General features: G+C 36.6%; 1 protein-coding gene across 2 annotated transcripts in view; it reads right to left on the minus strand.

Moving 5' to 3' along the window:
- LOC150087035 (tetratricopeptide repeat protein 37) overlaps nucleotides 1–27,061 on the minus strand; it is a 702,248-nt gene that overhangs the window by 341,602 nt on the left and 333,585 nt on the right. For both annotated transcript variants that reach the window (XM_090371768.1, XM_090371767.1), the window contains exons 20-21: nucleotides 19,922–20,024; nucleotides 10,913–11,095 (exon numbers count right to left, since the gene is read on the minus strand). In XM_090371768.1, coding sequence (XP_090227894.1) covers nucleotides 10,913–11,095; nucleotides 19,922–20,024 — 286 coding nt within the window. The remainder of the gene's footprint in view (nucleotides 1–10,912; nucleotides 11,096–19,921; nucleotides 20,025–27,061) is intronic.

Here is a 27,061-nt window from a genome sequence, read left to right on the forward strand (position 1 = left end):
GACTTATCTTAAGAAAAATACATACAGTAATCACTTATTTTCTTCTGCACCTTCTTCCGGCTGATAATTTTGTTTTCAACATTTGTTTGGAGTGAAGAAACCATCGAAAGTCCTTCAGTATCTTCTTCAGCGGCGAAAAACATTTTTAAACGATTGATTTGTATGAGCGCTTCTTCTATTTTCATCGGTGGTTCGTTGTTAATATGTTCTTCGACAGAATGACCTCCTTCCATTTCTTCATCCTCATGAGGAACTTCTTGAAAAATATCGATGATAATGTCGTTGATATCTAGAGCACCATCTTCTGTAGGTTTGAGTCTATATCTTTGTAGCCAGGGTCACTTGTAGCGGAAGTATCGTACATTATCAATAGATGTTGAAGTTCTTGTTCTTCTTGGTGCTCCACATTGCTGTTCACAACTTCAATTTTTGCATTTGAGAAGCCAGACTTTACAAAACAGTTCACGACAGTTTGTTTTCTAATTGCATTTACTGAAGAGGAAATCCACTGAATCGCATCTAGGGTGCTGATTTTCTTTGCAAGGTCACTCGCACATGTTACATCGTTCATGTTTGCAATGGGATGTCTTAAAACACGTTTTCTGTAGTGAAGTTTAAAATTTTTTATTATCCCTTAATTTTTTATTATCCCTTGATCCAAGGGTTGACACTCTGCAGATGTGTTTGGTGGCAGAAAAATGATTTGAATGTTGGACAATTCAATGTGCGGGTGAGATGCAGCATTATCCATGAAAAGAATAATTTTTCTGTTTTGACGAATCATGTTTTGGTTAAAGTGACTTATCCATTCGCTCATGATATCTCGTGTCATCCACGCTTTTTTATTAGACTTCCAGTCAACATCCAAAAGATTCAACTTTATGCCCTTGAAACAATGAGGATTTTGTGGGGTTCCTATAACAAGAAGTTGTTCAAAGTCTCCCAGCATATTTGTACACAATAGTACAGTCAAGCGTTCCTTAGAAATTTTTCCGCCCTGGCACTTTTCGTTTTTTAGACTCATTGTGTTTTCAGGAAGAGCTTTAAAAAAACAACCCTGTTTCGTCACAGTTGTAAATATCCTTAGCTTCAAAATCACGACATAACTCTTCCAATTTGACGGTCCACTCTGTTACAACCCCAGTATCAACAGATCCACCTTCACCACTTACGGTTTTCCAAGAAATTTTATGCCGAGTTTTGAACTTGTCTAGCCATCCCACAGAAGCTTTGAACTCATTTACTCCCATAGATTTCGCAACCTCCAAAGCCTTTTTCCTAATAATAGGCCCATTAATGGGAATTTTTTTAGCACGTGCACGACAAATTTGAAGTCCAACAGTTTTCAGGAATGATTTTTGAACCTGATCATTTACGTGTTGCCAAAATTGTTTGAGCAGTTCATGTTGTGAAAGCTGCTGGGAACTGAGGGCCGTTTGTATTGTTGTGCGCTCATATGCTGGAGGGTTTGGTCTTTTCCTATTCACGCTGACCAGGCGTCTTGAAGAGAACCACTCTACACATTCAAAATCGGGAAGACGCTTACCTGCATCTTCCCGATTTTGAATTTTACAGCGAGATTGCGAACACTATTTTTTTGCCGATCATACGCATTAATGAGTCCGACTATCTTTTAAAGTTAAATGTTTACGAGAAGACATTGTGCACTTCACACGACACTGAACAAAACTGAAAACTGAAACTGAAAAGACAAAAGGCCGACCATATTCCCCCCCTCCCTGCACACACACCGAATTCATCAGAAGTTTTACACGTGCCTTAAAATTCTTGAAAAAGGGTTCAGAACAGCAACGTAAACCTTGATAAAATTCAGAGAATCGGAAATAGAAAATAAACACACGATTGAGGCAATACGTGAAAGAAACGTTCCTAGAAAAAGGGCCGTGGGCTCGCCCGCTGTTCGTTATGGGGAGATCAAATTAAGTGCTAATCTAAACGAAACAGTGCAGATTGCCTGTGCGCGTCCGTTACAGAGAATGTCCACTAGACAGAAGCTGCAAACACATTAAAACCAATGGAGGTGAGTTGGGGAATTTGAAAATGACCGTTGTAGAGAGATGTCCGTTAACGAGAGGTGTCTGTTAGGAGACGTTTCACTGTATTTGGATCTTAGAAAGGCTTTTGATACTGTTGCACATGGAAGACTGCTGCACAAATTGGAGCAGTGTGGCATTGGAGGCAAATTGATGCTATGGATAAAGGGATGATTGAGTGGGAGAAGACAGAGAGTGGTAATAAATGGATGCTTGTCATCGTGGACTAATGGTATTAGTGGAGTACCTCGGGGTTGGGTCCATTGTTGTTTTCTGTATTTATAAATGATATTGATGATGGTATATTAAGCTTAATGCAGACGATACGAAGGTTGGTAGGGTTGTTAATGACACTAATGACAGTACACTGCTGCAACAGGATCTAGAAAAGTTGAGCTGATAGGCCGAGAGGTGGTAAATGAAGTTTAATATTGACAAATGTAAAGTACTACATATGGGAAGCAGTAACACCAGAGTGACGTATCAGCTCTGTGGTACTACTCTGAGAGTAGGTCTGTGGTACTACTCTGAGAGTAGTACCACAATGACCTGGATGTAATTGTGCAGGCAGATTTGAAGTTTTCTGAGCAGTGCAGGTGGTCTTCAAGAATAGCTCATAGTGTCTTGTCAATGATATACAGGAATTTTTCTAGCAAGGATAAGGAGGTAATTATCCCCTTGGCAATGGTCAGGCCACACCTTGAGTACTGTATACCGGTCTGGAGACATCTGGAGACTGTTGGAATGAGTACAGAGAGGGGCAACAAGATTAGTGAATGGAACAAAGGGTTGCTCTTAAGAAGAAAGGCTTAAATTTTGCAAATTACAGTGTCTGGAGACTAAGCACCTGCAAGGTGATCTGATTGAGGTGTATAAAGACTTGAATGGTTTGAGCATGCTCAATGCTGATGGGATTCTTCCTCTTGCTCAGAATAATCACCTGAGTGGGCATATATTCAAATTGAGGAAAGACAGATGTCGGATAGATGTGCGGAAATTTGCCTTTAGCCAGTGGGTAGTTGGCTGGTGGAACAGACTTCGATCCTTTGTTGTGGAAGTTGATAGCCTAACTAAATTTAAGGCTGAGCTGGACAGGTATTTGGAATGAACAGAGGGGTGAAATGGGAGAGTTTTATTTTTGGCTGATGCTGCATAAGCTTGCTTTCTTGCATCATATACTAATGCTAATCTATGTTATATGTCACCATAAAGTAGTTCTCTGCAGATAAAAAATTCCAAAAGTTTTTATGTACATTGTAAGCCCCAAAATCACTGCTAAAGACAATAAGACTTAGACCATAACATATTTTAATCTCCTACCCTACTTTCTTTCTTACTTTTTAATTATTGTATTTCAGTATTCTACTAATATATATAATTATTTTAGTCTGACTGTATTTCTAAGAGTGACCCTATTATTCAATAAATAATTTTTATTTCTAAATTCAAGCAGTGTAGGGATGTACCTTTTTTTATACTTCCCACAAAATAACACAGATTGAGGCATGCTGCATTGTATCGTAAATGGAAATAACAGTTCCATAATTTTGGATGTGCCTTCAGCCTGTTTCCACTGATTTCAATTTTTCTGCTTACCTGATTTAATTTTTTTTTTTTTTTTTTGGGAAACAATGGGTAGCTCATTTCTATGTCTTCTTTTACAAATAACACCGGGTGGGGGGGAATCCTCATCAATTCAGTGTATGAGACAATCTGGTGCATTGAAGGTTGTATGTGCCAATTTGGGTGTATTACAGTTCGTGTGTGACAATGTAACATATGACAATTTGAAGAGTGCGTCAATTCAGTGAATATGACGATTCGGCAAATTCTATGTGAGAATTCAGTGTATGACAAAGCAAGATTGAAAATTTGAACTTTTAACATGCCAAGCAGTAAATGATTAATTTAGTGATCTCAGCAGGGCACTTGATATTATTGAAAGAACAATCCACCTTAGGAAGGATTTTTTTTTTTTTTTTTTTGGGCAAAAAAAAAAAAAAAAAAAAAATCCTGCCCAATTCACTTACACTATTATAGATTGTATTTGCAGGAAATATAAATGGAGATAAGTGGTTCCAGAGACCAAAAGTACAGATCATTAATGGATACTTGCTAGTTCATGTATCTTGTGATATTCATTTTGCAACCAGCATTATACTTTTTATTGAAAGCTGTTAAAGTTAGTTGGAGACTAGGCTAGTATTGTGGATATATAAAAAGCAGGAGCATCAAACAGAGGACAGGTGGATCAGCTTTCCCAGGCATTGTGAAGGGGGCCTGTAATTGAGACTCCGGCCCTCTATGGAAAAGGCAGCCTGGTCCAGTTGTTTTAAATCTTTAATAAAGAGAGTGTCAAATGTCGCATACACTAGCTTTCGACACTCTCTAATTAAAGGTTGGTAAGACAGAAAACACTTGGTTAACACAAGGAGAGAACAGTTAATAGGGCACTTATTTTTGCACCAAAAAACTAAGGCTTTGAAGTATAGATAAATTGCTATAAATTGCATATATATATATATATGAAATTATGTAGAAGAATATGGAATATGAGGAATTTAAATAGAAAAAGCGCAAAAATAATGATTGAATGTTACATCAGTCTGTATATAACTTTTTTTTTTTTTTTTTTTTGAGTGGAAATAGCCCTAGTTAATGTTCCATTCAATATATCCAATCATCATTTTAACTTTACTATTTTATTATAATATATGTGTTTATTTATAGGGTACAACAAAAGTCCAACTTAGGTTACCTAAATAGCATTAGCAGAGGCATTTGATGCAAGAAAGCAAGCTTATGCAGCATCAGCCAAAAAAAAAAAAAAAAACCCACTTCCACTTCACCCCTCTGTTCGTTCAAAATACCTGTCCAGCTGAGCCTTAAATTTATTTAGGCTATCAACCTCCACCACAAGGGATGGAAGTCTGTTCCACCAACCAACCACCCGCTGGCTAAAGGCAAATTTCCGCACGTCTGTCCTACATCTGTCTTTCCTCAATTTGCATTTATGCCCTCTCAGGTGATTTTTCTGAGCTAGAGGAAGAATCCCATCAGCATTGAGCATGCTTAAACCATTCAAGGCTTTATACACCTCTATCAGATCACCTCGCTGGTGCCTAGTCTCCAGACACTGTAATTTGCAAAACTTAAGCCTTTCTTCGTAAGAGCACCCCTTTGTTCCATTCACTAATCTTGTTGCCCTTCTCTGTACTCGTTCCAGCAGCTCTACATCCTTCTTGAAATGAGGCCTCCAGACCTGTACACAGTACTGTAGGTGTGGCCTGACCATTGCCTTATACAATGGAATAATCACCTCCTTATCCCTGCTGGAAAAATTCCTGTATATCATTGACAATACTCCATGAGCTACTCTTGCAGCCCGTCTGCACTGCTCAGAGAACTTCATATCTGCCTGCACAACCACCCCCAAGTCCCTTTCATTCTCTACCACTGTCAGTGTAGTACCACAGAGTTGATACGTTGCTCTGGGGTTGCTGTTTCCCATGTGTAGTACTTTACATTTGTCAATGTTAAACTTCATTTGCCACCTCTCAGCCCATCTGCTCAACCTTTCCAGATCCTGTTGCAGCAGCATAGTGTCAGTAGTGTCCTTGACAACCCTGCCAACCTTTGTATCATCTGCAAACTTGGACATTAAGCTTGATATACCATCATCCATATCATTTATAAATACAGAAAACAATAATGGACCCAATACTGAGCCCTGAGGGACTCCACTAATAACATTAGTCCACGATGAGCAGTGTCCATTGATTACCACTCTCTGTCTTCTCCCCCTCAACCACCCCTTTATCCATAGCAGCAATTTGCCTCCAATGTCACACTGCTCCAATTTGTGTAGCAGTCTTCCATGTGCAACAGTATCAAAAGCCTTTCTAAGATCCAAGTATATAATATCAAAGTTATTCCCTGCATCCAGTTCTTTTGTGACTGCATCATAGTATCCAATCAAGTTGGTCAGGCAAGACTTCCCCTTAACAAAACCATGCTGTGTCTGAGCTATAACTGAAGTCTTGTCTAAATGATCCTGCAGTGCTTCTTTAACCAGTGCCTCCATTAATTTTCCTGGAACAGAAGTTAAGCTCACAGGTCTATAATTACTTGTGTCAGCCTTTGATCCTCCTTTGTGAATTGGGGTCACATTTGCACATTTCCAGTCTATGGGTACCTCCCCTGAGTCCAAGGAAGCTCTCATAATTATGGCTAAGGGTTTGCTTACTTCCTTTGCTGACTCCTTTAATATAACTGGATAGATCCCATCCACCTCGGGTGCCTTTCTTGTGTTTATCTTCAACAGTTTCTCCTCCACTTTACTCCCAGTTATTTCAAGATTCTGTAGCTTACTGCTAGAGTTGAATACACTTCTGGCATTCCCCTTGCTGAATAACTCCTCATGTGTGAATGTCGATGCAAAATATTCATTTAGTTTGTTAGCTACCTGAGCAGGATCATCAACAGTTGACCCATCAATATCAAGTGGACCAATCTGATTCATCCCCTTCCTTCTAGAGTTTACATAAGTAAAGAACTCTTTGCTGTTTTTCTTTGCATCCCTTGCCAAGGATTTCTCGTAATCTGCCTTCGCCTGCCTAACCTCCTTTGTAACTTGGTTGCATATCAACTTGTATCTATCATAGGCTTCTGTGCCATGTGTTAATTTGTAAGTATCCCATGCATTTTTCTTCTCTGCCATATGCCTCATTAGTTCATCTGACATCCATTTTGGCCTAAACCTTGAACAATATCTCTTAGTTGGTATGTAAAGCCTAGTAGCTTCCAAGATAAGTTCTTTGAATGCTTCCCATTTTGAATTTGCTGTTGGTAACATCATCAGTTGGTCCCACTGTATAGAATTTAAATACTGCCTCAGTCCATCGTAGTCGCCTTTACGGAAGCAATAACCCTTCCCTTTACCCCTAATGGTAGTTACCTCTTTGAGTAAATCCCACTTCAGCACACTGTGATCACTGCCACCTAGTGGTTCATTTATCTGCAGATTCTTAATGCATGAAGAATCACTGCTGATAATCAAATCAAGAGTATTACTCCCTCTAGTTGCCTCCCGAACATGCTGATGTAGAAAACAATCATCCAATAAATCCACAAAAGCCCTGCTAGTGTGTGAGTAACCAGCCCCCAAATTCCAGTCAATATCTGGGAAATTAAAATCTCCCATTATAAGACTCTCTGATTTACTGGCCCACTCTATTTCCCTGTACAGTTCCTTATTATACTCATCAGAGTCATTAGGCCTATAGCACACTCCTATTCTCAATTTTGATCTCCCAATGCTTATGTCACACCAAACTGACTCAACACTGCACTGTCCGGTGATGTCGACTGGCTTCACTTCCTTGGTTTTTATGTGTTTCTTAACTAATAGCATAACCCCTCCCCCCTTCCTATCCTGTCTATCCTTTCTGTAGACGTTGTACTCCCCAAATTGCAGTTCTGCATCCCTTATATCTGTGTGACACCACGTCTCTGATATCCCAACAATATCTGCCTTTGATGTTTTGAGCAATACCTCAAATTCATCAAATTTATTTACTAAACTCCTAGCATTGGTGTACACGCAAGTATACCTGCACCTGTTTCTATTCTTAGCTACCCTAACACAACCCATGTGTTTACTTGTACCGCAATGGCTCCCAGCAGTCTCTGAAATACCATGCATCTTGTTTTTCAGGCTTCTGCTCATTCTAATAGAAGCAGTGCAAGAATCTCTTTCACCTCTGCCAGTGGCTACTGTCAATCTATTCGGCCCTTTGGCCATGGGTATAGCTTTCATCCCTAATACTTATATTCTAAATTCTTATCAAATTGCTCCAGTTGTATGCAATTTCTCCAATTGGTATTAAATTTAAAAAAATAAAAAATAAGGTTATATATATATATATATTTTTTTTTTTGAAAGGCTGTTGAAGCCTGTGCTGTTAAATTGGTATGGACTGGTTGAGGGTTGGAAAGCAGGGGGAAAAAAAAAACTTATAACAGAGAAACCACAGGAAAGGAAAGTTAATGAAAGTGGCTTTTTCCCCTTTTTGGAAGGCTTTTGAAGTTTACCCAATTCTAGCAGCATGGATTAGTTGATGGTTGAGAAGCCATAAGAAACAAATATTATTTTGTTTTTTTCCTTTATTTTCTAAATGACTGCATTTCTTTTTATTTCTAACTGACAAGGGTTTTATTTATTTATTTGTGTTTTGGTTTCTCAAACCTTTTACAGTAAATCCCCACTATTTGCTGGGTTTACGTTCCTGAGAAATGCCATGAATACTGAGTTATGGCTCCCATAGTAATAAAAGGGTTCCATTCCAAAGTATGAAATATATAAGAAAAACTGGTCTAAAATTTTGTCTATGTATGTATTATATGTACCACATAATATGACTATGTACATAGATAAACATAAACAGTACACAGTGAAATACAAGCATAAGGCATCGATATGAAAATAACAATTTAATATTAAATGTATTTATTAGAAATTACAAACAAATCTTTCAAACCAGCTTTTGCTAGCTAAAAAACTTATCCTGCCAGTGCCATCACCAATTTTGCTAAAGTGTTGATAAAGGTGTTTTGCCTTTTCACGAATGATGAGCGAACTTAATGGAATTTTATTTTGAGTTCTCCCTTCTATCCACAGATTTAAAGCTGTTTCGATTATTTCTAATTTAACGTCACGAGTTATAGAGCAAATTTTTGAAGGAATTAGCATGTTTTCATGGACACTATGGCAGATTTTTTCTTCTGATTTTTTGATTGATCGTACTGTTGACTCATTGATTTTATAATGTTTTGCCACTGACGAGACACTTTCACCATTAGAAATATTGTCTAATAACTCAATTTTACTCGCTAATGTCATCACCTTCTTTGATCTTTTCAAATTCCCTTGTTATTCAGAGCCATATTTTTGTAGGGGTTAGAAAACTTGTCCACAATAAAGTCACTTTCTTTTAACCGTTAACACACGTGAAAAAGTCTGTTTACACTAACACACTGCAAAATGATAGATTTTTTCACTTCTGTAAGCATACCAATTAAAAGCAAACAATGAAACTTTCCATGACAAGCGCATATCACTTACTGAACAAGGATTAGTGGGAAACATCCACACTTAAATTTTGTTACCCCTGTTGCCCCCCCCCCACACCAAGTGCTGTTTTGACCGGGCAAGATGATTTTAGCCATGCCCATGTTTTTTATGGCGGAAAATGTTCATGGCACTTTAAAATTTCATTTTATATTAAATCAGTGACCGCGAATAGCGGGGGTTTACTGTACTTTACAGGGGTTTACTGATTTTCTTAATTTCTGGTTTCTATGTGACATGCTGAATTGTCTTACCAAACCATCAAAGTTTTCAAATTATCTTTTACCAAATTGTTATACACATCATGTTACACAAATCCTCATGCACCAAAATGTCATACGACAAACTGTCTTACACCCAACTGATGCAATCCTTAACTTCAGGACTTCTTCAGATGAAAGGTTCTCACCAATATCCATGGTAATGTATGTATCCTTTTGAACAATGTATTAATTTGGTCTTGATTAGGAAGTTGTTTACGTTCGACTGGCATCAAAACCAGTGTGTTATTTGCTGGTCTTATTTAGCAGCACAGTTAAGGATCCAGCTTGCAAGGTTACAGAGAGGTTCCTTAGGAGCATATCAATTTTGATATGCTCCTAAGGAACCCTTCAGAACCCAAACAGAAGCATATGTTTGGGTTCTGAAGGTTAGAGATTTATGAATGATTTGAGCATAGGCAGGTGTGGAAATAGTAATCAGAATGACTATTTTCTTAGACTAGTTTCATCTTGAGAAATTCGGTGGAAATGGTCTGCTGGTGATGGAGCCACAAACCATTAAGTCTGTGGCTTACTTGAATGTTCTGATAATTATGTATTACCTATACTGCAGCAGCACTACAGAAGCAAGCTTTGTCAGTATCAGTACAACAATGTTCTATGTCATCTACTGAGTGTCATACAAGACTAGTTTGTGGACAACAGCATCGTAAAGTTGAAAAGGTCAACTCAGAGATGCTATCTTGACCCTATTAAACATCTGTGGAATGAACTGGATTGCTAGATGAGGGTACAGCCAAAACAGCCTCCTTCTAAACTGACTTTGGCAACTGCGCTGCAGGGGAAATGGAAAAAAATTCTGGCCAACACCTGAAAGATGGCTGAGGTTATCATACAAGCCAAAGATTATCCCACTACATATTAAATTTTTGAATTAAAAGCCTATTTTTGAACTATCTGTGTATAAATACTTTTAATCATATAATGTATTAAACCCTTCAGAACAGATTTTGTTGAAATATTTAATATTCATAGCCATGGTAAAAATTACTGAGCAAATTTAATTTTGATGCCCTGTAAATAATTTAAAATATTTTCTTATAATCATTATTGTCGAGTTATATAAGCACACTTTATGTTGTCAAATAGTGTCATATATACTACAACAAAAACCATGACCTATATGACTCATGATTTACTTTACCTAATTGCATATTAAAAGGAATCTGTGAATTTGTGGTTTCTATTATGAAATTATATGTTATGAAACTATGAAAATTATATGTTATATTATATGCTTTGTTATGAAATGCACTTACTTATGATAAAGAAGTAAATGTTTACCAAGTTCTATAATAAAAAAGTTCATGCATTTGTATATAACCGTGAAGCTTAAAGTGTTTGTAGTCAATTTTATTTCAAACCACTGCTATAGGATGGACTAGTCTTTTATCAATACACTATTCCTGAAGAAATTCCAAAACGTCAGCATTTATTATTTTCCTTACCTGTTTCCAATGCACAGAAGTTCAAGCTTGCTACATTCTACAGTTTCTTCACTACAGTTTTTGGGTACAAGCTTAGATGGTACAAGAATAGGAAAGTAATCGAGACCTAGAATTTCTGGCAAAGTACATGCATCACCCATAATTTTCCATAAACATGACACACTTGGATTACAGCACACAGCCCTATACATTACATAGAGAATAAAAAAATAATAATAATAAAATAAAAAAATTCTTGCCATTACATATTTCAGAAAATAATATAATCATTTTAAAAGAACATGAAGATTATATTACTTCATATCTTTGAAAGCAAAAATGAAAAAATGGAAATCAGCAATCAATAAAAAATTAAAAACTGTTGATACAAGAATGTTAAGTTGATTTTTGTGTCAATATTTATTATGGGAGAATATTATTTAATTCTGAACCAATAAACCCTTGGAGTAAGCATAGTGGTTACATATTTTTTTCACAAAGCCAAGTTATTCTCAGGTGAGGGTTGCATAATTTTATCTGACAGAAACTTTCTTTTTTCATCCCACAAACTAACCAAAGAATATATGCTCTTATTATTTGGTGCCACTTAGCCTCAGTTGTTTAATATACAGCACCACCACCTAAACCAGTATTGTAAAGGAGCAAACAAAATCTCACTCCAATACAGACAGTTTTTGCTTTACGAGTTCCCGGGTTTACGAGTTTTTTTATTTTTTTTCAAGTGTCAAGTATCAACAAAATCAAAAATATGAACATTAATTACAAAAAATGAATGTTTAAACATTCATAAACATTTCAAACCACGCGCGTAGATATACAATACAGTGTACCCCCTTACCATTGTATCGCAAAAATATCATAATATGAACCCAATAACACATTGTTTTTTGGCAATTCATTCCATGACCTCGAAAGTTCAAATTTTCTCTACATAACTCCCTAAAAGGTTGTTTTTATAGTGTAAATTGTATTAGTTACCAATTCAAATCATTAAACACACTACACTTTCATCGTTATCATATGTTATAAGAACCAGTTTTGAATGGCTTTGTGATATTTTTATAAAGCACATTTCTGGAAGTGACGACCATAAAACTATAAAAACATTATGCACTTTCTGGTTTAATGAGCTTTTTCTGTTACTGCAAGCAATTATAAACGGGTAGTAAACTTGATGTTATTGCATTTGTGAAAATACCGATAGCTGGAATTGTGTGGGTTTTTCATTATTATGGTGAAACGTGTTTACCCTTTACTGAAGTCGTCAATCGTACAAAAACAAATAAATTAACATAAATAAATTTTCAGAATCTTCTCTTCATTTTTTTTTTTAAGCTTCGTAAACTTGTTACTCTGTGCAAATCGTGTTAGTTGCAATTTGTGCATTCCGTTAAAAAATGGTTATGCATGCTATTGAAATTTATAAAGAGAAGATTATCTTGGAAATAAATGCCTCTTGAAGCATTTCTGAAGAAGACAACTCCTTGTGCAACAAACCAACGAGTGCGGAGCCAATAATGGGTGTCAACGAGTGTGCATTCAATCGATAATGATGATGAAGAATAAACATTCTTTAACATTTGTAAGTCATAAATAATTTCTTTATTATTTTAAATTGCTCGATTTTACAGGCTACGTTTTCATTTCTTTGGATAAATCAATCATGTTTAAACAAACTAATTAGCTAACTAATTTCATTGTTGATAACATAAACTCTATTTTTAACATTATGTCTAAAGCAGGGAAATAAATTCCTGCTTTACAAAGTTTTCGCTTTACGAGCGAGTGCTAGGAATGAATTTACTCATAAAGTCGAGAACTACCTGTACCCATAACCTGACAAAAGGTAGATTAATAGATACAGATAATCGGCAGGTACTACTAGCATTAGCATAAGCAGATGATGCAAGAAAGCAAGCTTATATAGCATCAGTCAAAAAAAAAAAAAAATTTTTCATTTCACCCATCCACTCGCTCCAAATGTTTGTCTAGTTTTGCCTTGAATCAATTTAAGCTATCAACTTCTACAATGACAGATGGAAGTTTGTTCCAGACAATCAACCACCCGTTGGCTAAAGGCAAACTTCCGCACATTTATCCTACAACTGTCTTTCCTCAATTTGAATTTATGCCCTATCAGGCAATTATTCTAGCAAGAGAAAGAATCCCATCAGCATCGAGCATGCTCAAACCATTCAAGGCTTTATACACCTCAATCAGATCACCTCGCAGGTGCCTAGTCTCCAGACACTGTAATTTGCAAAACTTAAGCCTTTCTTCATAAAAGCAGCCCTTTGTTCCATTCATTAGGCTTGTTGCCCTTCTCTTTACTCATTCCAGCAGCTCTACATCCTTCTTAATATGAGGCTCCACATCTGCATACAGCACTCAAGGTGTGGCCTGACCATTGCCTTATACAAGGAGATAATCACCTCCTTATCCCTATTAGAAAAGTTCCTGTATATCACTGAAAAGGCACCATGAGCTACTCTTGCAGACTGTCTGCACTGCTCAGAAAACTTCATAGCTGCCTGCACAATTACCCTCAGACCCTTTTAATTCTCTATCACTGTCAATGTAGTACGAGTGGCTGTTCTTGGAAGTTTTTCACTGTGCACTTGCATATTTTTAGGCTTCTGTTTAATGAATAGTTTAAAGGATTATGCTGAACATCTTGTCAAGTTTTTGACAAGCAAATCAGTTTCTGGTTATCCAGTGAATCAGTTTCTGGTGTGCTTTTTCCTGAGGCAAGTTGTACTCACAAAATGATCAGATAAACAACTTTATTCTCAATTTAAAAACTTGAATACATATATTTTGTTCAGCCAAGCATTATAGCCAGTGGAATGCTATCCAGCACAAGGTCATGTTGACCAGCATTCCAGAGATCACCACCTCCCCTTAATCAGGTCAACCGGCAGGTGTTCTGTTTACATTTTCTCACTGCAGTGGAGAACGACTACCCGCTGGGGACTTAAAGAATGGAAAGTCATGCTAACACTAAATATAACTGAACACAAACATGTCCTCATACAGTAGGAAGTGCTTTTATTGCCTAGCAGTCGAACACTTTAAAAATAAGGAACTATAGAAAGTAAATAGAATTTGCAGTAATTTTTCTAATAAATAAAAAAAAAAAAAAATTACAGAAGTCTTCTCCCCCAACTGTAGCATTACTTTAAACATCTGTCCTTTGCCAAGTTCTCCCTCTTTTTAATAATCATTATGCCTGGTCGTGTAACCCAACAAACATGCGATTGCTGCGGAAAAAATATTAAAGTTTTTTTGATCTGTAATGGCCCCTGCAAAATAACCCTGCAGGAGTGCTGTTCTGGAAGCTCTATGATTCCAAAGATTATTTCCACAGCTCGAGCTAGATACTTATGCAGCAGTGCAAAAGCAGCATCCCAAGTTCTGGGAAAAACAATGTGGAGAGAGACAGCACAACAACTGACCAAATCTCTCCCACTCCTGCAGACTTATCTGTTGAGGAGCTACGATTAGGCGAAACCTACTGCCCAGAAACGGGAAAGAGAAGTGGTTGTGAACCCAAGGACTCACAACAATTGACTCATCCGGATATGAGTCACACCCAGATGTGATTGAAGAGACTAGCAAAGAGGTGAACAAGGATGCAAATAAAGACACAAAGTGCCAGAACCAGCTACAAACCTGAACCCCACTCTACCCCCCCCCTAACCGGAACTCCAGTTGACCAAATCATGGCTATCTGAAGGACATTTGGGGAGTAAGTGGGAAAATCAAGCAAAATTACTGCTGCTATCCACACTGACCTCATTACCATATTCAGTAAGATGGAGATGGTGATTTTCAACCTCTACGTTGAATATGAAAAACTGCAAGCAAAATGGGAGGTTCTCCCAAAGAAAGAGGAAACACAAATGCAACAATGTCCCCCCCTACCTTTGCAGAGGCATTGTGGAATAGTGCTAAAGTCGCATCCCATAAACCAGATGGATCCCAAACCAAAACAGTAAGAAAAAAAGACAGAATCGCATATAATTCTGATTAAGCCGACAGAAGATGTGCAGCTTCACACAAGTAATGCTGTAAAGGAGACCTTAACAAAAAATCTAAAAGAGCAAAGAAGATGATCCAGATCAAAAGTATACCGAAGACTAGGCACTTAGGTGTGGTAATTGAAACCAAATCCAGGGAAGAGGCACAAACAATCTTAAGTAATGCAAATATGACCAAGTACGGTTTAAAGGCAGAGGCCCCCCCCCCCAAGAAAATAGGATCCTCAATTGTCTTATTTGACATAGAGCAGGGTGTAACCTCAGAAGAACTCAAAGAGGAAATTTACCACAAAAACTGAGGACACTGTTGAAGAAGACGTTAGTCAAAAATAAAGTACTAAGTCTAAAACACATTCAAATGTCAATTTGGGTAATCCAGCTCTCCACGCGAGCATGGCAAATCTTAGAAACACAGAGTTGCATTTTCATAGGCTGGGGAAGCCACAGGTTTAAGGAGCATATTTCAGTTACAAAATGTTACAAGTGCCTTTGGTTTGGCCACACATCACATACATGCAACCAGTGTGATTCAACATGTGGTCACTGTGCCCAAAAAGGGCACAAATACAGAGACTGCCCAGCAAAAGACCAGCCCCCAGTCTGTGCAAACTGCAAAGCAGTGAAAGCTCCATATCAACACTCAATCAGGGATGTGAACTGTCCAGTATACCTAAAAGCCAAAACCAAATGATAATCAACTATGGATAGAGGCCCCTCTACAAACTGCCACCACGAAATAAAAATAGTTCAACTGAATGTGCAAAGAGCGAGGCTGGTAGTTGACCAACTAAAAGTGAAAATAGAGAGAAACCAAACTGATGTGGCCTTATTACAGGAACCATATTACAGGTCACAGATTATCCTGCATCCAATAAAATGGTCTATTGTAAAACCGACAACCCATGGGCAGCACTAATCATCAGGAACAGAAATTAGTACAACAAAGATTACGCCACTCTGCACTGCAAACAGTGCCTGTGCACAAATCATAACTCAGTTAGGGTCCTTGTTCCTGTTAACAATATATACTCACCCTGGTGAGGACATCACCGCAGCGATCTCAACCTGGGGGTGACTACTAATAGCCATGGATGCAAACTGCAGATCTCTACTCTGGCACAGTCGCACTCCTGACAGATCTGCCCAAAGAAATGGTGCAAAACTAGAATTCTTCCTAGCCACAGGCCTCCAAGTAATAAACTGCCCAGATCAACTTTCAACTTACATGGGGGATTTTTTGAACACTTTGGTGCAAAATTACATTAGATTAACACTAAGATACTCGGCCAAAGTTCCCATATTTCTTTTCTAAAGTATTGACTTCAAAACAACATTGTTCCAAAGTTTGCGAGGGTCAATTTAAATCATAAAATTCTGGGCATTAAGCAACTAGCACTTACCACATCACGTAATATAGTAAAGCTTGCCTTAAGATCTCGGTATTCTAATAAACAAAAATATCTTTCCCAAATTAGGAAAACTTGGCGACAAATTAAAAAAATTATCTACATCCTAACGATTGGTCTATATTGAAGACCTCCATAGATTTGTGACGTGAAGTACAAGCCTCTGAAATAAAAAACAGACATATTAACAAATTTAAAACATTATCGGGAGAGCCAAGACACGTTCAAGCGAGTTCTAACATATTGTCACAAGCTTGCAACCAAATGCATATGAGTTGTGTGATGACCCCCCCCCCCCCCATATGCACAACGGTCTACCACAGAATGCTTCAGCTAGTTTGCGAACGTCCCCTTGCCCAACATTCGATGAACCGACATATCGACAGGTTACAAATATTTCCACGTATACGCTATCGCAGGACTAGATTTCACTTTTATCCAAAGGATTAAATAAAATTTACCACCTAAAAAACAGTGTATAATTGATATTGAATTTGGACTTCGTAATGTTCCACAAAAAGATTTATTTATTCAACAAGTTAACCAGGTGATGAATAACATAAAATAAATGAAACTTCCTAAATTGAATACACATGACAGTTCAGCTTTACGTGAACTTCGAGAAAATAAAGACGTTATTATTCAGAGAGCTGATAAAGGAGATACAGTGGTAATACTCAATAAACCTGATTATATTAATAAGTTAGAGGCAGTTAATCAGATACCTCCACTTATCTTGAATTGGACCCGGCACTGTTTACCAATTTGGTCAATCAAACAATAAAACATTAACCACGTATCAAAAAAACGACTACATTATTATGGCTCAGTTAAAGGAATTGAAGACCAGAACATACAATATTCCTGCACTTTTCAGTCAGGTAAAATTACATAAGACCAGATTTCCTATTCGGCCTATTGTTTCCTACAGAAACTCGGCATTTTCATCCTTGGCTACACATGTATATAGCATTATAAAACCCTTTAGACAGGCGATACAATTCGGGATTAAGAACTATGATACACTATTTAATAACCTTAAGGACTGTAGACTTGGCAGTAGTGATAATTTATTCCCACTAGATGTTACCTTTTCATATACGAATGTAAACATTGAATACACATTAGATATTCTTTGGGATACGTTAAAGAATAACTTGATACCGATTAATTATACGAAGCTTCCTATTAAGGAAAATTTTCACTACCCCATATCACATACTATGGGAGGTATTTAGACGATGTTCTAGTCATTACCGATGGTAGCACTATCCAAGGCATTTTACATTCGTTTAATAATATTCATTCTAGACTCAAATTTACATTGGCGAGGTAGAATACGGATACTAAGTCATTAAATTTTCTAAATTTCACTCTTACTTGGGACATGAATAAAATCCAATTTAACATCTATCGTAAACCTACAAACACCAGTATACCTCTGCATTATAACAGCTATCATCCGTTCACCTACAAAAGATTGATTGTCTTTAATCGATTTCTGAATGCTTATAAATATTCAATGACAGAATCTGCTTTGGGCTCAGAAATACAAATATTAACCAGCAGATTCTTAAACAGGGGTTACCCACTTGCTACAATAGGCAGAATTAGTTTGTTATTTGGTTTTTAGGAGCATTAGCAACTAAGGCCATATTGCTCCGGGATATGCAGTGGTCATTCCCTGACCTTTCCGCATCCTCCGTATTTGGTGGTGACGGGCTCGAACCCCAGTCTAATCAAGAAGCGGGTGCTACGCACTGCTACTCCTTCCCACTTGGCTACGGAGGCGCCCTGGCAGAATTAGGGTACAAGCTAAGGATAGATTACAAAAAAAAATACACCAATCAACAATAGTAATATCAAAAAAATACTTTATTTCAGTCTCATATGTTGAACAGCGGCACAAACAACTTAACAGATTCTTTAAAGATACCGAATTTAAAATTGTAGCAGGCCAATACAGAAATTACACACTATACTGAACAACTGCTTAGTCCTTTCCTCATTCGCAACACAAATAAATGACCTAGTATACAATATTTCTTGCGGTGATTGTGACTCGTCTTATCAGGGTTCTACACGGTTTCCTCTGAATTTTCATGTTAATCAACTTGTGGCTTCAGTTTGTGCTTCTCATTCAGCAGTGTCAGAATTAGCCTTTCATGCCATTAATGAAAAACATACTTTTTTATTTAACGAGACCAAAATACTTAGTGACCAATGTAATTATATGAGACTATTAATTGTAGAAACTGTCAAAATTAAATTATATGAGAATTCTGTTAATGTTCGCCGGCCATATCTACTCTCCGACTCGTGGTTCTTTATGTGCATGCACCAAGACTAATATTTAAGTTCCATGCTCACCTCTATTCAGAAATTTTCATTCCCGTGATCACGACATACAGTCGAAAAGCATTGCCAGCTTCAGGAAGGAAAATTGTTTTGCAATTTTTTTTGTTAAATTAATTTTGACTTAATTTTAATTGCGTTAAATTGATTTTTAATTGTGTTCATTTGATTTTTAATTACTGTTAATTATTTCTTACTGTAATGTAAGATTTTCGATTTTTTAATTGTTTTCATTTTAATTTCTGGAGAGTATAATACGGAAGTGTTCTACATATCATATTGAGGTAAACATCTCTTATTCTTTTACAAATATTGATATCAATGTAGAACATATTGAGCATTATAGCTCTGGTTCAAACTGTCAAATATTATACTTACTAGTTAAAAAACAGCAAAAACATGCTGTTGTCTTGGTAAACTTAAGTCTATAACTACAGGCAAATGCCTAATTATCTGAGACCCACCAATATCTAAAAGGAATACTAAGTACAGTTTTATCAAGATTATTGAAGAATGGCAATTAAGATCTCTAATTAACATACTAGAGGACATCACTTAGGACATGTCATTCTGTCAAAAATATGAGTGAACAGAGTACACTCAGGCATGTTGCAAAGATTTATTTTTCATGGTTAAAATAAATGTAGATAATGGAGAGCTATTGCTATTGGTTGACAACAACAATGTCTGTGATGCACAACTAAGTCTGACATATCAGAAGTTTTGTGGGAAGCATGTACAGAGTTTATTACACAGTGACACTGTCCCTGTTTTTCAAGTACCAGATGGCATCTCATCAGTAGGAAGTTAGACATTTGTCTAAAATAGGAAAATATTAACTAAATAGGAGGAAATATTAACTTAATAAACTCTTTATTCTAGACATTTTCATTAGGGATATTTTATACAACTGCTTGGCTTCCCACTCATAAGGTGTCGATTAGAATTAATATAGCCATCTGGGGGGTTTGTGATAAATTCCATAATTAGGTTAATAGTCATCCTTTAATAATTTGGATAATTAGTTGATATTTCTTTTGGATATCAGTATAATATCAAGTAATTATCCAAGAATTATATAATGGGATATATCCATTTGACCATGGTTATAGCCCATCATATTTTGGAAATCTATTTTACCAATTTAGACATTAACATATTTTTGACAATTCTGTGATAAATTAGTTGTATTGTTAAATATGCCTTGCCTTGTTAAGATCTCCAGAACATTCTGATAACAGTCTCTAGATTTTCCAAAACAACCTTGACTGAAGCTAGTCTGAGCTTCGGATAAGAGTGTTTCTGCCAACCCTACAAAATTTAATTAGTTAAAACAATAATCACCAAGAAAAAAAAATTTATAAATTTTCCTGTAAACAACTTTTTTCTCTTTATAAAATTATAAATAAAAAGACAATAACATAAGTTTGGTGAATGAACAACTATTAATTCGGAAAGCGATAAAAATGTAATGCTATTTTCTGAGTGTTAACTTTCATACAGTTTCACCTATTAATTGAATGGATTGAGCACGCTGAATTCTGATTGGATCCTTCCACTTGTTCAGATTATGAACCTAAGGGGGCATAAATTCAAATTAAGAAAAGACAGATGTAGAATAGATGTGCGGAAATTTGCCTTTAGCCAGCGGGTGGTTAATTGCTGGAACAAACTTCCATCTGTCGTTGTGGAAGTTGATAGGTTGAATAAATTTAAGGAGGAACTGGACAGGCATTTGGAGGGAATGGTGTGATTTTTTTTTTTTTTTTTTTTGGCTGATGCTGCATAAGCTCATACATTTGCTTTCTTGCATCACATGCCACTACTACTACTACTGGCAGTTGTGCATGACTGCACAAATAGTTAAATTTCTGCAGTTATGCACACATTTAACTGATACTGTACAAATAGGCTAAATGTTTCCACCCCACTCACTACTTTGTTCTGACTTCACTGGAAAAGATACAGTAAAAGACTGCTACAAATGAAAGCTGATAAAACTGAAGAAATAAAAAAGAAATTGAGAAAACTTATTGTGTATTCACTTCTTACCCCCATCTATCATATTACTCTCCCATTATACATATACCACATCATGACTAGAGATTGCAATCCCAGAGAATTTAAAAATAACAGGTTTCAAGATGTCTAATGCTGGGATCCTGAACTTATTTTATGAAATTAAAAAAAAATAATAATAATAATAAAAGGATGATTTTTGATTCAAAAACATTTTATTATCTTTATCACATACTTCCTGTTGAAAATACAACTAACAAATTAAAAAAACAATTCTACTCGAGATTAAAATCAATGATTTATTACCCTAATTAATAAATCACATTCAAAATCATTATCACATCAAGATGTTATTACATCAGGTAAATCATGAATATAGAACTACGATTTTAGTCTATAAAGTAAGTAAAAATTCACTTTTCTCTTACACTTTTCCCTTAAAATATGAATTACGTATTTTAATGGTAAAATTATTACAGAACAATCATACACCTAAAATACTGAGTTTTGTTAATAAGGGAGGAGCTGAAGGACACTTATGAATGCAGGGTATGACTAGTACTAAAATAAGGTATACTGCACTATGTGTTGAGACATACTTAGTTTTGAAAATTTAATGAACATAAATATATAGAAGACCAGACATTTCAAAGCAATTATCTGTTCTCTCTTCAAAGGATAAGTAACTTATACATCATATAAGACTATATAAGAAAAATTAAGACTTGCATATATATATATATACAGGGTGTCTCAAAAATATTGGTACAAACATTTAGGGGAGGTGGGTAACATCTAAAGGAATGTGAATCGCATAGGAACCCATAACTGGAAACATCACGGGAAAGTAGTAGCAGGGACACAAAAGCAGAAATGACACAAGACAGTAATTAGTGGCAAACCTTTATTTGACATAATATTAACAATGAAGTATGAGATGGATGCATTTCATGATGTTACACCAGATGCTCAAAGGTTCCACCATGAGACGCGATGCATGCATGACACCAACACAGCATGGATTGGCGGACACAGTCGAACACACAGAGTTTCTTTGACAGTAGCAGCAGCGCAGACGAGTCTCGCCATGAGATCCATTTCCATCTCCACAGGTGATTCATACACGACAGATTTGAGGCCCCCTCTCCACAGAAAGAAATCAAGGCTCCATAAATCAGGTGAGCATGGGGTCCACCATGGCCAATCCATCAACGCCAAAAACGCCTGTTCAAAATGGTCACGAACACACCTTCCTGTCGCCCCATCATGTTGAAGCCAAATGTTGCGTCTCACATTTGCTGGAACATCGTCAAGTAACCCTGGTAGAACTTGTTCAAGAAAGATCCGATATTTAGCGGAGTTTGTGCGGGATGGTAACAGGTATGGGCCTACTAAGCACACATCGACCATACCTGCCCACACATTTATTTCGAAGCGATGTTGTGCCGCATGGGGGTGCACACCATGTGGGTTGTCGTGTGCCCACACATGAGCATTGTGCTGATTGAATAAGCATATTTCCCGAGTGAAATAAGTCTCATCTGTTAACAAAACATAGGCTGGAAAATTCAAGTCTTGAACACTTTCTTTGAGAAACCACTGGGCAAAAGCCACACATGCAGGATGATCTTGGGGGAGCAGTAACTGAACCCTTTGGAGATGAAAGAGGTGTAAGGTATCATCGTGCCAGACATGCTGTACACTGCAACGAGACACTCCTAAGGCAGAGGCAAGATCACATGTGCTGGTAGTAGGATAATTCTGGATGGCATTCAACACACTTTTTTCCATGGCGGGAGTTCGCGTCGAACGTGGTCTGCCCGCACTACTCCTGTTACCTCTAAATGACCCATAATCGCACAAATTTTGATGCACACGTGCAAACAAATGGTGGCCCGGTACATGTCTGTCTGGGAAGCGTTCTCCATAAATTCGTTGAACGGCTCATCCATTGCCCTCTGCTAATCCATACACTAGGTGCATGTCAGCCAGCTCACAGTTCGTATATTGATGAATGCTCTTCGTGCAGCGACCACTGCTTGAATGAGTAAACCAGAAATTTTCTCTCACGCGAACTGATGAACAGCACCATCTACCAACTTACGGTGGCGTTTCCGGTTATGGGTTCCTATGCGATTCATTCCTTTAGATGTTACATACCTCCCCTAAACGTTTGTACCAATATTTTTGAGACACTGTATATGTAGGTCCTCAATTTAACATACAAAAAAATTTCTGTCCTAAAGTCAAAATTTAGAACCTGTTTATATCTGATAGCATCACACATCAGACAGATGCACTGAAAATTCCTTCTCATGAAATAAAGGCTGTTTTACTGCTAGATAATCACCTGCTCACCCTAATGCTGAGAGGTTAGTTAGCAGGGATGGGAGAATTAAATGTGCTTTTCTGCCTCCTAACACTACGCCGGCAACAAAAATGCAACTGAGAATGATGTGGAACAGTGGTTCAAAAATGATGGTGATCTGGGCTATCAAATATTTTGTAAGGTAGAGATTGCGGAAAATGTTCTTCATGGAGAACAATAGGACGATGATGATGATGATGACAAAGATGAAGAATCAGATGCACCTCATCCTAAATTGTCTGTTATAAGACAACATATGGATGAAATCATACATTATATTGAATCATCATCGGACCCTGATGTGCTTCCTTATTATAACATTTTTTTTTTTTTTTTTTTTTTATGAAAACCCCAAACACGAAAGGTATCAAAACCTATAGTACTTACTACTGTGCATGGGTTGAAGGAGAAGTATGGGGGAGGGGGAGAGGATGCCTGAAACTTTGCTCTAGAGACTAAACATGGGTTTCACCACTTCAAGCCTCCAATAAGCAAAGTGGTGGTATTTTAGAGAATTTCAATCTACAGTAATAAGAAAGCAGCACCAAGGTAGGTCAAAGATGAAGAATCAGTTGCACCTCATCCTAAATTGTCTGTTATAAGACAACATATGGATGAAATCATACATTATATTGAATCATTATCGGACCCTGATGTGCTTCCTTATTATGAACATTTTAGAGAATTTCAATCTACAGTAATAAGAAAGCAGCACCAAGGTAGGTGTAAGGCAACTGAAGCTTGATGATTTATTCAAGACCACTTGATCAACTGGACCCTTCCTTAATTGAAAATTGTGATTCTTTCAATTAAGTTAATATTATTATTGAATATTATGTATCTTTTTTTAATGTTTTTTTTTTTTTTTTTGTATTTTTTTTTATTCAATGGGGTTTAAGAATTTTAAAGTATTTTTTCCCTCTAAAATGGATTTAAATAAAAAAAACTAATGTTCACATTGAAAACAACTTTGCATGAACTTTAAGAAAAAAATAAATAAAAAAAAGTGGTGAAACACCATAGTTTGTATAGTTTTTGACGTGTTTAATTAAAATAAAGTTTGGTTCCTGTCGTAAATTTATTTTTATATTTTTAACAGATGTTTTTAATGATGTGTATAAATTACTCGATGTACATAATAATACAGTATTTTATTCATACTTATATATTATAATAACATTTTAATACATCCTGTACATTGTAAGTTCGTTATTAATATATGTTTTTAAAATACATTTCATTTAACGGACCTTCAGTAATAGCGGACATACCTTTCCCCCAATCAGTCCGTTAAATCAAGGGCCTACTGTATTACAAAGCAGCTGAATAAAAATACATTTGGATGACAAAATTGCAACTGAGTGATAAACCAACGAAAGTTATTGGATATCCTTCAACTCAGAAATTTACCTGTAGCCTCTGAAGCAACCACCATGAGGAAAGCATTACATTCTAAACTTTAAGTTAAAAATAAATCAAATAATATAAATGAATTTAAAAATTTGCTATGGTTTCCTAAAGTAGCATGTTTTCTAATGCTAACTGAATTGATTGCTTGTAAATATGCATGACAACTACTGTCAATCAAACTATATCATATAAATATATAGACAGTAAATCTGAATGTCATATAGTGGGGATTTTAAATTCCAGATACTAAACAAAGAGACAGAAGTAATCACATATGGCAGCTGAAAATTTCTGGGTTTATTGTATGACTATTTTCTACAACCTATTAGAATGACAACGAGAGAAAATGCTTCACCTGATTATCAGCAGTGACTCCATGCATTGAGAATCTCCAGATAAAGTACCTGATAGGTTGGCAGTGATCATAATGTACTGAATTGGAATTCACTTAAAGATATAACTACTATCAATGATAAAAGGAAGGGACTTTTGTTTTCACAAAGGTGACAACAATGGTTTCAGACAGTTTTTTTTTGTTTTTTTTTTCATTCTTTTCAGTGGGACCAGCTGATGATGATGTTACCAAGTGCAAATTCTAAAAGGGAAGCATTCAGGAAGTAATCATAAAAGCTATTAGACTTTTTACACCAACTAAGTGATACTGTTCAACAATTTGTGCAGTCAGATATGAAGTTTTCTGAGCAGTGCAGACAGTCTGCCAGTGTAGGTCATGGGGTCTTGTCAATGATATACAGGAATTTTGTGAGCAGGGATAAGGAGGTGATTATCCCCTTGTATATGGCAATGGTCAGGCCACACCTTGAGTACGGTGTACAGGTCTGGAAGCCTCATTTTAGGAACGATGTAGAATTGCTAGATTGAGTACAGAGAAGGGCAACAAGACTGGTGAAGGGAACAAAGGGGGTGCTCTTATGAAGGAAGGCTTAAGTTCTGCAAATTGCAGCTTCTGGAGACTAGGCATCTGCAAGGCGATCTGATTGAGGTGTATAAGGCCTTGAATGGATCGAGCAGGCTCAATGCTGATGGGATTCTTCGTCTTGCTCAGATTATAAACCTGAGGGGGGCATAGTTTCAAACTGAAGAAAAATAGTTGTAGAACAGATCTATGGAAGTTTGCCTTTAGCCAGTGGTACTTGATTGCTGGAACAAACTTCCAGCTGTTGTGGAAGTTGATAGCTTAAATCAATTCAAGGCAGAACTAGACAAAAATTTGGAATGAATGAATGGGAATTTTTTTTTTTTTTTGGCTGATGCTGTATAACCTTGCTTTCTTGCATCATCATGTGCCTCTACTAACGCTAATGCTAAATGGATGTCAGATGAATTACCGAGACAGTGGCAGAGAAGAAAAATGCATGGAATGATTATAAATTATCAAGAGATACAGAAACCTATAGGAGAAATAAACTAGTCTGTAATCAAGTCACAAAGTGGGTTAGGCAAAAGCAGATTATAAGAAATCTTTGGCTAAGAATGTGGGGGAAAAAAAGTAGTAAAGAGCTCTTAGCTTATATTAACATTAGAAGGAAAGGTATGAACCACATTGGTCCACTAGATATGAATGGTATAACTACTGATGATCTCATTCAGGTTACTGACAACCTGAATAAATATTTTACAACTACATTCAACTCCTGAAAATGTTTCCAGGGATGGGATTATCAGGGGCATACTAACTCGGAGCTAAATGATTTTGTGCTAAATGAGAGGAAAGTGAAAGAAAACTGCTAAAGAAGCTAAACATAAATAAAGCATCTGGAGCTGACATAAACTAATACAACAATATATTAAAAGAAGTATCTTAAGCCATACTTCAGAGAGCATCTGTGCAAATGTCTCCCCTATTCACAAAGAGGGATCAAAGGTAAAAATGAGTAATTACAGAGCTTGAATTCTGTCCTGGAGATAATAGAGGAGTGGATAATTAAAAAAGTAATGCAGGATCATCTTGACATGAATGCAGTTATCCAGCAATCACAGCATGACTTTAGTGGAAAAACTTACCTTGGAAATCTGATTAACTACTATTATGATGTAATAACAAAGGAATCAGATGAAAAAATAATTTTGATATCATATAGTTAAATTCCAGAAAAGCTTTTGACCTGATTACACATGAATGACTGCTTTATAAATTGGAGAGGTGTGGCATTAAGGGCAAGTTACTGATACATATAAAGGGATGATTGAGTTTCAGAAGAAACAGTGGTTATTAAAGACCGCTGCTCTTTTTGAACTAATTTATTAGTGGAATTCCTCATGGTTTAGTGCTGGGTCCCTTACTGTTTTCAGCATTGATTAACAATACTGATGAAGGCATATCAAGTTTAATCTCTAAATTTCACTACTCCAACAAGATCTAGAGAAACTAGGCAAATGTGCTGTGAAGTGGTGATTAAGGTTTAACACTGATAAATGCACATTAATGCATTTGGGTAGCAGTAACCTAGAGTAATACACCAACAGAGACGCACCATACTCAATGTAGTGGAGAATGAAAATTACCTAGGGATAACTGTTCTGTCTGACA

Source organism: Mastigoproctus giganteus, chromosome 4 (genome assembly GCF_048544385.1).
Source record: "Mastigoproctus giganteus isolate SK-2022 chromosome 4, ASM4854438v1, whole genome shotgun sequence".
Lineage (NCBI taxonomy): Eukaryota > Metazoa > Arthropoda > Arachnida > Uropygi > Thelyphonidae > Mastigoproctus > Mastigoproctus giganteus.